The 13,418-nt window shown below is 47.9% G+C and overlaps 1 protein-coding gene across 1 annotated transcript in view; it reads right to left on the minus strand.

The window, feature by feature from the left end:
- PXDN (peroxidasin) overlaps positions 1-13,418 on the minus strand; it is an 88,286-nt gene that overhangs the window by 34,726 nt on the left and 40,142 nt on the right. Inside the window, exons 4-8 of the mRNA XM_004619985.3 lie at positions 10,390-10,461; positions 6,289-6,360; positions 5,605-5,676; positions 3,794-3,963; positions 1,390-1,507 (exon numbers count right to left, since the gene is read on the minus strand). Coding sequence (XP_004620042.2) covers positions 1,390-1,507; positions 3,794-3,963; positions 5,605-5,676; positions 6,289-6,360; positions 10,390-10,461 — 504 coding nt within the window. The remainder of the gene's footprint in view (positions 1-1,389; positions 1,508-3,793; positions 3,964-5,604; positions 5,677-6,288; positions 6,361-10,389; positions 10,462-13,418) is intronic.

The following is a 13,418-nucleotide window of genomic DNA, read 5'->3' on the forward strand; positions in this document are numbered from 1 at the left end:
AGGGCGGAGCCCAACAGAAAAAATAGGCCTGGGCCATGAGCTATCATTCCCCCATAAGTTACTCTGCAACTCTAACCTACAATATTGATCAGTCCAACTATAAAGTGTCCCTGTGAAGGGCCTGAGCCAACAGGTGTTTCTCTTCCTTTAAATGCGCACTGGATAACGTCTCAGAAGGTCTCCGGTTCTGGCTCTGGATTTCACATTTCAATTTCAGTCACTCAAGAGTACAAGGTGTCTAAATGTTGTTTTTGCACATCCTGGGCTCAAGTCCAATACCAGCTCAGCTATGAGCAAAACAAGTCCAGGCCTAGGGCGAAACCTCCGTCTGGGGGCCCGGGCTCTGTCTGCACCCTTTACCCGACAGGCTCAGATGTTATGCACATTCTTCTCTGCTGGTCCTCCCGGCAAGCATCGTTTAGCTAGACGGCCCAGTACATCCCGTGTGTGTGTGTGTGTGTGTGTGTGTGTGTGTGTGTGTGTGTGTGTGTGTGTGTGTGTGTGTGTGTGTGATGAGGTGAGCAGTGGGGTGGCATGCAGGCCAGGTCTGGAGCCCAGGAAGACTCAGTCCATATCTGAGCTCCAAACTCGCTCCATCAAGATGAAACAGGGCCAATGAGCTCCAATGCGGAGAGCTGAGCCACAGCCATGATTCTGCTCAGAGCGAGCGAGTCCTGTCAGTCGGGCCGATACACCCAGGAAAAGGTGATCTCCAACTAAGGATCTTCTTCCAGGCATTCAGCTCACCCTGAAAAGTCTGGGAACGCTGAAGGAGAGCCTGGAGCACCTCAAGTTTGGACCTTGGCCCCCTGGAACAGCCGACCTCATCCTCAACGAGTGCCTCCACTCTTCGGAGGGTTTGTGCATGAAGAGGCCCCTGTCCAGCAGCGAATCAGACACACACACACACACACACACACACACACACACACACACACACACACACACACACACACACAAGGGCAGGTATACAGGAACCTTTGCTGGAGACCAGAGCCCTCCCTTAGCCAGACAGGCCTAGCCTCTCCGTCTAAAGCCCGAGGAGGCCAATGGTCAGAGCTGCTGGCTCTGCCAGATGAAAATGGGCAGGCTGAGAAGAATGCGGAGGCCTCCTCACTCCAATCCCAGGCAGGATGCGTGAGCCCTGAAGGTGCAAACACGCTGACCAGGGGAAGACAGCAGCTCGAGGAGCTGAGCTCAGCACAAGCGCCTCCCTGGCCCGGCTTCTATTTCAGAGCAGCGAAGAGACAAAGCTTTTTTTTCTCCTTTGTATGATCCCAGCTGCAGGGGTGGGACCCGGAGGGCCTGCGGGGTGGTGAAATGTGCAGCCCAGCTGTGAGCCACAGCGCCCCAAGTGCACGCCAGGGCAGCCACCCGACACCCACTTACTTGTTCCGAAGCCAGATGATCTCAGGCTTGGGGTTTCCTTCGGCTCTGCAGGTGAAGAACACGGTGTTCCCCGAGGTGACATCGGCATCCTGGGGCTCCGACGTGATCCGGGGCCTTTCTGTGCCAATACAGAAACGGTGACATTCTTGTTCTTAATCCGTGCAGTGGAAGTAAACAGGAACCCTACCAGATTCCTTAGGTTCGAGAGAAAATCACAAGCGTGCAGACCGCAAATAAGCCCTTCATCCTCCCCACATCCTGGGGCCAGGAGCACTGTGGGGTGGGGAGGTGGGGTCTCCTCCAGGCCACAGATGTGTCTGTCCGCTCTGCTGCCTCCCAGGGCATGGAGTGGCAAGACACACAGGGTACCAGCAGTGGTGCCCAAGTTCTCCCCTCTTTCTCCTAATAAGCAGTTAAAAAAAAAAAAACAAAATTAAGAGTCTAGCTAAGAAGGTTACAAAAGTTCACATTTACAGTAATGATGTTAGTGCTCCCTGTCACCAATTCATGCCCATGACCCTCCACTACTGTCCCTATGTCACCCCTAGCTGATTGCCATTTCCCCTCCCTCTCCACGGCTGCTTCCTAATTAGTTCTGTAATCACGGCCAAGGGTTTGTCATGGTTGGATCCTGTCTGTTTCTTTGGTTAAAGAGCACTCTGTTCTTGAGAAGCGATTTGATTCGTCCTCTCTAAGCCTCCGGGCACTCATTATCTGAGAGGATATCTGCTGTGGGAATTGAGAAATCAGCAAAACGTGTGTGTGTGTGTGTGTGTGTGTGTGTGTGTGTGTGTGTAGACACAACACGCAGTCAGAATCATGAGCACTGGCCAGCCCTCCAAAGGGAAATCCTAGCCACTGTGCCAAGTCAATGCCACTGATCTGAACCACCCTTTGCCTGCCCACCCCAGCCTGAGCCCCCAGAAGAGCCGCCCACACAGGGCACATCCTGGGCTCCCTGTCCTTGGTGGCTCTGTGAGCACTGTCCTTGGTTCAGGGCACTGTCCTTGGCCTCTCAAGGTCCACACGGCTCACCAGTGGCCATACTGAATGGCCCTTTCACCCACATACTATCTGGTCCTGGTGACAGGGCTGAAGCTGGGGACACTGGGAAAGCTGCAATTCCACAAACGTGCTCCAGAAAAAGCCAGTCTCCAAGGGACACAGCTGGAGGAGGGAGCCCCAGGCCTCCAGTTGGCCGCTGAGGATCTCCTGACACCATCAGGACAGAAACACTGTCCTGCACCCGAATTCCACTGGGCACCAGAAATTCCCAGGGACTCTGTGGACAGAGATGGACAGTTGTCCATGTTTCCCGGCTCCTGAGCTCGTCCCTTGTAATGGAGCAAGTGGGGAAAAGGCACCGGGGTGTCCGTGTCACCGGAAAAGAGCAGAGAGCCCCGAAATCCCAAAGGCTGCAAACAGGGAAGCCTCGGGATTGGCTCAGGAGAAGTGAACCAACTGTGCACAGGACCGCCACACAACCCAGCTGAGACCGCAGGACCCGCCCTGGCCTCTGACCTTTTCCTCCGGAAGTCTCTGCCAAGGAGGTGAGCAAGAACCCTCCTCTTGACTTTCTGCCAGAGACAGATCAGCTCCAAGCACTTGGGCCTGGGGCAACTGAGCGCTCAGCACTGCTGTGCTGACTACGTACATGTACAGAAAGACCCCAAAAAAGCTGGTTTGTGGGGGTGACAGACAGCAACGAGGGGCGTGACACTGCAAGTAGGATGCTTTATGATGGATTTTAAATTCTCACTGTTTCTATTTTATGGTGATCGCAACATTATTCGGGGTGCTTTGGAGAAGTCCTAGTCAGCGATCTTTAAAAGTGCTCAAAAGGGAAAAAAATGCTGAAGATGGGGCTGGAGAGATAGCACAGCGGGTAGGGCGTTTGCCTTGCACGCGGCCGACCCGGGTTCAAATCCCAGCATCCCATATGGTCCCCTGAGCACGGCCAGGGGTAATTCCTGAGTGCAGAGCCAGGAGTAACCCCTGTGCATCGCCAGGTGTGACCCAAAAAGCAAAAAAAAAAAAATGCTGAAGAACTCTTTAGCATGAGAAGGAAGATTCTGTCTAGCAATTCAGTTTTCTTTCCTTTCTTGTAACTGATCCGTGGGGTGGTATAACATATACTCAGGACAGGATACAGAGGGGCCTGGATTCATCAGGGTGCCCCCCTCTCACCAGCCCCAGCTACCCCCCCACCCCTGTCCAGACCCATCCTGAATGCCCTCACTCTCAGTGGTCCAGGAAGAAGCAGGAGGGGAGGCGTGTTTCATTCTGCTCTTTTGCAAGAGAACCTGAAAATAAACCCTGGCGCAGCACGCCATAGCTGCTGACACGGGCTGAGCAGGAGGAGAGCCCAGAGAGGGCTCAGCACACCCCCAGTGCTCACACTCACCACAGTCCAGCTCCTCGGGGGTGATGGTGGCCACCGAGCGACCCTGGATGCGCCGAGGGTACTCACAGGTGGCGGCCGCCTGTGCGTTCCCCGACTCAGCGTAGGTTTTCAGCAGGTCAGCCAGCCACAGGATCTCACAGTCGCAGCGCAGCGCATTCGAGTCCAGGCGCCTGGGAGAGAAGCGGGGCCAGTGAGGCTGACTGTGCCCGATACCCTCCCCCGGGGTAGGCCAGCGGCTAGAGGCCCATCGCATGAGTATCTCAGGGGATGGGTCTGACCTAGTCCTGCTATCTGGGACAGCGACCAGAATGTCACCCAACAACAGACAGACAGACAGGCAGGAAACCAGAGACATGGGGGAGGGGAGGGAGACATGGGGGAGGGGGACGGGAACACAGTCACGTGGATAAGAAGCAGACTGAGGAGGACTTGGCCTGTCCAGCTCCCTCTGACCCCCAGCCCTCCGAATGAGAGAGCAGGAGGGCAGCTTTGCAGGTGGAACCGTCTGATTCTGAGTCCTAGCTGGCATCCGAACCTGGGATTTCCTAAACTGAGCTGAGTCAAGGGCAGACAGAGGAGAAAGGTGGGTTAGCCTAACCTTAGTCTAAATGCAGGAGCTAGAGAACAGAGGGAAACACAGCTAGAACTAAGTTCCAGAACAGGTGCCTGCCTGCTCTGAACTTCACAGGTGATTTCTGGCAGATTGTCAGCAGTTCTCTCTTAGCTATCTGGTATGGGAGCAATTGCTACGCCTCCCCTGGTGTGCGGCTTTCAGGCTGGCTTGGGATTTTCTCATTCTAAAGGGGAAAAGTCTGAGCAAGGTCTTCAATGCACCATGAGATGAAGCAGCAGGATACAGGCAGCTGGACTGGTTTCCTTGAGTTTTCTAAATCTGGTTCCTGGTGCATTCTCAGGAAGGCTTAACAGAAAACGGTGCCTTTCAAACGATGGTGGGAAACACAGACATCAAAGAATGCCCTCGCCTACTTCTGTGGCACCTAATTCTACTGTATGAAAGCACTCACTCTAAGAAAAACCAATTACATGTTTTTTGGTGGACGCTGAGGACTTAAAAGTGGGAGACTTCAGTCCACTGGAAATATTTACTGCTGTCTTTGAATAAAAGGAATAAAATGCAGTAAAGACGTTCTTCTGTCTTCACTTTCACTAGTAAAATATGCAATATGGTATTAAAAATGGAAGAGATTAAAATTGAAAATAATGCCTTCCTGGCCCACTGAAGGAGTAATCTCTTCCATGTTCCTTGAATTACTCCAAGCTTTCCATTTTTCATTCTAAGGAAAAACACTCCACCTTCCTTATGTACAGACCATCACTCCCAGTGATGCCTACTCTGTTGTTTTGTTTGCGAAGGGGAGGTTGGGCCACATTAAACTGTGCTCAGGGATCACTCCTGGTGGGGCTGAAGGACCTTATGTGCTACCGGGGATGGAACCTGGGTTAAGTATGTGCAATGCCGGGGGCTGGAGCAATAGCACAGCAGGTAGGGCATTTGCCTTGCACACGGCTGACCCTTGTTCAATTCCCAGCATCCCATATGGTCCTCTGAGCACCACCAGGAGTAATTCCTGAGTGCGGAGTCAGGAGTAACCCTTGAGCACCACTGGGTGTGACCCAAGAAGGAAAAAGTAAATGTATGTGCAATGCAAACACCTCAACCCCTGTATATTACTCCAACTTCATACCACATTCTGACTATGATATCACTGTACAGTTAATGGAGCAGATCAAAGAAAGCTTGGAGAAACTGGATCTGGGGGAAATGGGAGCGCAAAAGGTATTATACTTACAATCTTTTCATAGATGCCAGGTGATTAAATGTTCCAGGAACTAAATGTGTAATTCGGTTGTTATGTAAAAATCTATTGAAAGAGATAATACAATAAACCATCAGCTTTTTACACACTTCATAGGTATGCAGAATAGAGTCAAATAAATCAGTTTAAAAATATTGTCCCCATATATGCATTTGTTTGTATTAATTTTCTTCATTTTTACTATAATTTAGTAACAAGGTTACAATAGACTTAAAATGAATGAGTCTGATGTACAAAATTATTACACCTCAATCATTGTCCAAGACCCTCCTCTACTGTCCTGAGTGCATTTTTTTTCTAACATAAGTGAGTTAAATATTTAATACTGAATATAATTGAATATGCTACTTAATATAGAGAGGAGTAAGGTGGGGTTTGAGGTTTGATGACAGTTTTTGGATCAATTTTCTGTTTAATCACCACTCTCAAACTAAAAGAAAATGGCAAGCCCCATCTCTGAAGGGTTAGACTAGGTGCACAGATTATTTTTGACTAGGTCAAGTGTGCAGGCTTTTAAGAGACATCTTTAGATTTTTTTTACCAGGTCAAGTGTGCAGATTTTTAAGAGATTTTACCTCTCTACAGTGGACAGGCAGAGCCCAAGGGCTTGCAGGACCCAGAAGTGAAAGTGAGGGTGAGGAACAAAGTGCCACTTACAGCCTTTCTAGTTTGGGCAAATGCTGGAATGACTCTGGATCCAAAGTTTCTATCTGGTTAAAGTGTAGATACCTAGAAACAATTAAACAAAAGGGAGAAGAGACAAAAGTTTAACACATTTAACACCTTCACAGATGTAGACTTTTGACTAAGATTACTGTTAGGTTATTTTAACTCGTAGGTCAATAGTTTACTCCAGGCTCCCTACATTGTGTGGAAAATCCATAAGCACAGCAACTAGGAGGAGTTCCTACAACTGGAAGAAACTTCCAAATGACAATGGTTCCTGAAGGTCAGACACACCTATAGGGCTTCCTTTACACCCAGAGCAAAAAAACCAATGACTATTCAACATGTAGATTCATTTTCCAAGTGTATACAGCCTTTCACTGAAAGAGAATCGACAGCAGGGATCAGAGCGATAGTACAGCAGGTAGGACGTTTGCCTTGCACGCGGCCAACCCAGGTTCAATCCCCGGCATCCCATATGGTCCCCCAAGCACCGCCAGGAGTAACTCCTGAGTTCAGAGCCAGGAGTAGCCCCTGAGCATTACTGGGTGTGACCCAAAAGGAAAAAAAAAAAACAGAGAGAGAGAGAGAGAGAGAGAGAGAGAGAGAGAGAGAGAGAGAGAGAGAGAGAGAGAATCGACAGAGAGTTAAACATCACATAAGGACACCTGAGTTCAGGACAGATGGCACCTGGGCAGTGGCCTCACAGGCTTGCCCAGTGCTGAGCTCAGGTGTGTGGCAGGCCCCAGCCTCTAGGTGTGTGTTGGTATACTCTCCTCTGCAGTGATGAAATTGCCTGCCCACATATTTCTTGAAATACAGCTGTGTCCCTGGATGGGGCCTGACTTTAACCTTACTTCAGGTACCACACAGATACCTCGACTTCAGTCCCCAAACCAAATGTGGTCATATGGATTTGGGAGGGGGCCTAACGTCTACCATTATGTGACACTGAGTACAGTGCCAGCTAGAGATAAAACTATCAAGGAACAATGGCACTACATTATGAAAGAGAATGCATTTCCTTTCATGTCCTCTTATATACATAATATCCAGATTAGTTGCCTCCTTATTTTCATAACTGACACCTTTGGGACAACCAATCTCTTTTAGTTGCGATTGTTTTTCTTACTTTAAACGTTCGTGGATGCTCCCTTAGATAGAACACTTAAGTCACCGGGGATGAGACCCTTCCATTCTGTAGCCCCCCACTCTATATATAACAAGAAGGTCTGCCCAGCAGCCGCCCCAGCCTGTGTCTTCAATGTTGGGCTCTGGACACACACAGGGCACCAGGAGCAGAGCCCAAGTCCAAGACCGGCAGGATGGCATCATCACAGAACCCGGGAGAACGCTTTCCAAACCCACTCCATACCAATCCGAGACTTGGAAGAACTTTTAGAAATTACCTAAACTCCCAGCTCTTCAGACCCTCTCCTATTTGCATCCAGGGACTCTTCCTGGGCAAGCTTTTTCACAGGGGAGTTCTGAGAAAAGAGAGGCCACACCCGGGGGAGCTCAGACCACCAGGTAGAACGAATCACATGGCCGTGTCACCACCTCCTCTCCCACCCCTCTGCTCTCCTACTGCCTGCTGGGGACAGGCTTGTACTCATCCCTCCACAGGTGAGTAGGAAATGCTTGAGAGAGACCAGAATCAGGACAAGGAGCCCCTCCATTGGTGGCATCACACAACAGTGCTTGCAAAAGACAGAGGTATACAGAATCCCAATGGCCACTACAGAGCAGCCCTTGGGACAGACAAGAGAAGCTAGCAGGCTCAACAGTTCGGCTCAGGTATTTAAAGCCAGCTAGATCAGCAAGGCACACCACACGCTGTGCCAAGAAAAAGAGAGGACAGTTCTTTCAGACTTAGAAGTACCCATTTAGAGGCTGGAGAAATAATACAGCGGTAAGGCACTTGCCTTGCATGCAACCAACCGCGGTTTGATTCCTGGCATCCAATATGGCCTCTTGAGCCCTGCCAGGAGTGATCCCTACACATAGCCAAATGTGGCTCAAGTCTCAGTCCCACCATGGCCCCTGCTCCCAAAGCCTCACACTGACAGACCAGAGTGCGGACGGGCCAGGAAGAAAGCTAAGCTGTAGCACGCAGGGTTGAAAGATTTCAGAAATTACAGTGGCTGAAACTCCAGGTAAGCCGAGGTATCCTTAGAGTCCTCTCTAAAGAGAAGAGGGAAGCACAGAGAACAGACGAGAGAGGACCCTGACTCCTGTCTCTGTGCCTGATTCTGGCCACATATATTTGCTGACCACAGAACAAAGGGGCCATCCAAAGACCACAACGTCTTGCCAATTTTCCCAGTCCTCATGCTGACCCCCAAAGTCCTCCTTTCCCTTTTTCCTCTGGGAGTGGGTGGCTACTCTGCTTCCACAATTTGGAAAGGACAAATTGCCCCTGAGGCGGCAGCCAGCAATGCTGATGGAGATCAAAATAGTCCTGGGTTCTGACAGGACTGCACTCAGCATGTCCTTTCCTCCACCTGCACAATATTTGCTCAGGAAGTCTCACTCAGTGCTGCCCAGATGCCAGTTGCCTCCTGCCTAATTTCTCCCCCATCCTCTTCCTCTTTCTCCCTTAAGCATTACTCTACATAGACTAAGAATGTAGCACAATGGTAGAGATTAAACAATTTATAGTAGCGCTGTAGCACTGTCATCCCGTTGTTCATCAATTTGCTCGAGTGGGCACCAGTAACATCTCCATTGTGAGACTTGTTGTTACTGTTTTTGGAATATCAAATACGCCACGGGTAGCTTGCCAGGCTCTGCTCTGTGGGTGGGATACTCTCAATAGCTTGCCGGGATCTCCAAGAGGGATGGAGGAATCGAACCCAGGTCGGCCACATGCAAGGCAAAATGCCCTACCCACTATGCTATTACTCCAGTCCCAATTTATAGTAATAAGTGAATTTTCCTAAGCCTGGGATGAGCACTGCCAAATTCTAACTTTTCTAATCACAGAGCCCCAACCTCTCACAGTTGTCTGCAAAGACTTTCTTGTTGTTTCTTTACATTGTAAGCATGTAAGGTACAAGACTTTTTTTTTTTCCTTTTAAACTTGTGCCCCAGCTGGAGTTGTTCCAGACATGTCCATGTCTTCTGGGGGGCATGACCTGAACTATTTTGTTCCCTTCTCTCTGAAACAGGATTATACAAACCTTCCACACAACTTCTTCCCAACTCTGGTCCATGCCATGCATAACACACTCAGGAAAGCAGTTCCCAGTTGAATAAATAAATAATTATTTGGACACACAAGCACTTTGTGTGTTTATAAAGCACTTAGTTTCAGTGTAAGCCCTCTCCCAGCTCTGAAAACATTTCTGTGCCCAGCCAATCAAGGAACACAAAAGCCCAGAGACAGCTGTAGCAGGCTGATGCCCCTCTACAGACAGCTGCTTTGCCTCCAACTCAGCACACTCTGATGACTTCAGACTCCTCAGGACTTGTTTTGGCTCACTGGCTGAAAGGTGACTAGCCAGGCCAACACACCAGTAAAAGGAGTCCTTTCACTGGGAACTCAACTTCATAATGAACAAAGGGACTTCACAGCAATGTAGAACTTTGTATGTGGCCAAAGGAACAACATCCAACACACACACTCTCTAGAAACACTTGAAAACACTTCTTTTTCTCCAAAATGATGACATCGTGGATGAAGAAAATAAACCAAATATATAGTTTCAAAAACAGGAAACAGCAGGAAGGGAGAATTACCTGCTCTTCTGCTCTATCCTGAAACATCTCCCACAAAAGGCCTTTAACCTGCTGAAATTTGTTTGCAAATCCCCTCTGCCTTGGGAACCTCATGAAGACATTGGTCTGAAGGTTCTTCATTTACGGGTACATGCAAGGGGTCTGGTGCACAGTAGGAAAAGGTCTCCTACTGATGGGTAAGGGCCAGACAGAGAGTAACTGACTGGTGGTGGCTTTTTCATTTGCATGCACACTGACTGCACCCCAGGTAGTATAGACATGCATCATGCTAATGGCAAACTCAGTCCATTTTCCTTCCAAGAGGCAGCTGGACAGAATACCCAGAGAAACAGTGCAGAGAAGGGCACTTACAGTTGTTCTAGAGAGGCAAGTCCCTTAAACGCTTTCCTGTCAATTGACTGGATCTCATTCTTGTATAAATAGCTGAAACAAGAAACATTGGCGAGGATTAACACACAAACAAGACAGAAAAGAAGAATTAAGTTGACACAGGGACATAGTTTTAAATTGATGGCAGTATTAGATCACACACACAACATATACATAGGAAGTACAGCTCTTCATTATTCCCTGTGCCTTTCTCAAGGAAAAGCCTCAAGCAAATCAAAGGTGTAACCAGGTAACCACCATCCGTGCTGGACCTGGTGAAACCATTGCTTATTTGTTTTCAGATTCATGGAGTATGACTTATGAGGCTTGACTAAGTTTTGCTTCATGAACTGAATAAAATAAAATCATGCACCCAGCCCCCCCACACACACTCACACACTTACACACACACAAAAACACACACACTCACACACTTACACACACACGTAAACTGTTTTGCAGATAAAATTCTTTAACTGATGATATAGTTTTAAAATATCCAGAAATAAACTGGGGAGTAGGCAACATGAAGATTAAATGTACTCTGAATGACTCACCCAGAATTCCATTCTTTTAAAACAAAACCCACAAAGGCACATCAAGAGAGTCACAAAACTGAACTGCTGCCTGTGTCTGTATGGCCTGCAAGCTAAGAATGAGCTTTGCATTTTGTAATGGTTTAAAAGGTTTAAGAAGATTATATGGAACCTGAGAGATACCACAGAGGTTGAAGTGTTTGCCTTAAATATGGTGAACTCTGCTTCACTACCTGTGCCTCATATGTTCCCCAAACACAGCTAGGAGTTACCAGCAGTGACTTGAGCACAGAGCCAGAAGTAAGTCCTGAGTACTGCTGGATGTGACACAATCACACCCAAATCCCGCCCACAACCCCCTGCAAAAGAATAGTATATGGCCCATGAAAATCATATGTCATGCAAATTTGTGATCTTTAATAGTGTGGCTGTGGCTGGCACATGGCCAAATGTATCCATTTATCAGGTATTCTTGACAGCTCCACATGTACAAACTGAGTGGTCAAGACAGACTGTTTGGCCCTTGAGGACTCAAATATGTACTGCTTAAAGACTCAAATCTGTACCGCTTCTCTGTCTCTCAAAAAATAATTAAAAAAAAATCTTAGCCAATTCTTGAATAAAACTTAGTAAAGATGGAAATTGTATTAAGTCTCAAAATTCCAAATGTACATGTTGGCCCTATCCCTCTGTGTTGGTCATAAAGTGGTTTGGTCCTATCCTAATAGCACTTAAAGCAGCAGACCTCGGAGATCCTAAGAACGAGGTTCTAACTAAGATGATTTCTGTACTCTGGCACAGAAATTTCTGGTCTGGGCATTTCTCCATCATTGGTGTAGGCAGATGAGCAGGTCCCAAAGCCACACATTTCCTACAACATAACCTCAAGCAAGCACAGTCTTCTCAAGTTGGTTACTCAGTGGTTATTCTCAATGAGCTGCTGGACCAAAGAAAAAACATATTTACTCATGATGCTAGAGACAGTCACAGTTGCTGCTCCATAAAAACAGTGTGTTTCAATGTCTTTAAGAACGTTGGTAGAGATTGAGTTTCACAGGACCTGCTGGGCTGACTTGACTCGCTGCAATCCATCCAAGCGTTTCTCAATTTCCCCGGGCAAATTTGCTGAGATGAGCTCGCAAGGAACTCCCCGCAATGTCACCAGCTGGCCAGGATGCCCACAGGGAGCAGGTAGTGCCCATAAGAGAAGCCTTGTCCCCCATGGCCACAGCACCAGCTGCCCGGGTTTAGAGTTCCCTGGACAATCATTTACTAGCACTATGGTCCTGCATAAGCCATTTGCCTTTGCTGGAGAAAAACGGTAATGCCTGAGAAGTTCATGAAACTAAGTATATCTACAGCGCACAGAAAACAGATCACACGGCAACCATCAATTTCATGAAGTCCTGACACTAACAGAAGGTAAATCTCATGAAGAAAATATGAGAAAACAAAATACTAACCACCACTTTGCATCTGGGTTAAAAAGAATTAAAGTAATACCCATTTATTTATTTGTTTAATTTGCTTTGGGGACAGGGGGGTCACACTTAAGAGATGCTCAGGTATTACTCCTGGCAGGGCTCAGGGAACCACAAGGGATGCTGGTGATAGAACCCTGGTTGGCCACATGCAAAGCAAATGCCCCTACCCGCTGTACTATCGCTCTAGCCCCTGCTTTTCTTTTTTATTTATTTTTATTTTTTCATTAGTGAATCATCATGAGGTACAGTTACACTGCTTTACCTTTTTAAAACTTTATTTATTTATTTATTTATTTGGATTCGGGGGCCATACCCAGCAGTGCTATAGGGCTATTCCTATATCAGAGGTCACTCTCAGTGATGCTCAAGGACTCTGCCATGCCAGGAATCGAAAGCAGGGACTCACACATATTGCCACATTCTGGAGCCCAGTAATGGAATCCTTTTAAAGAGTCCATAACAAAGAGTCAGAGAGGAAGTATAGAAGTTAAAGCACTTACTTGCCTTGCATGTAGCCAATCCTTGACATGGTCCTCAGAATACTGCCAGATACGGCCAACCATCCTCCGATCAAAATAAGTGTCCATAAAATAACTCTGAACTAAGCTGACGTGGATGGTGCACATTCACAGGATAAAGATAGTACAGCATCATTTGTCTTTCAAAGAATAGGGCCTAGAGAGATAGTAGGGCAGGGAAGGCACCTGCTGACCCAAGTTCAATCCCCAGTACCACATGTGGTCCCGAGCACCACAAGCAGAGTCAGGAATAAGCCCTAAGCGTCATCAGGTGTGGCCCCCAAATAAAACAAAAACAAACAAATAAAAAAGAATAATGATATACTGGAGCTGGGGACACAGGCTTGGCATGCACAGGAACCCAGTACAATCCCTGGCACCACTGTCCCACTCCCACCCTCACTGCCAGTGTGGCCCAGGTGGCACCTGACATGGCAAGGCTGAAGCAGCTCCACATCCTCTGCCGAGTCTTG

Source organism: Sorex araneus, chromosome X, assembly GCF_027595985.1.
Source record: "Sorex araneus isolate mSorAra2 chromosome X, mSorAra2.pri, whole genome shotgun sequence".
NCBI lineage: Eukaryota > Metazoa > Chordata > Mammalia > Eulipotyphla > Soricidae > Sorex > Sorex araneus.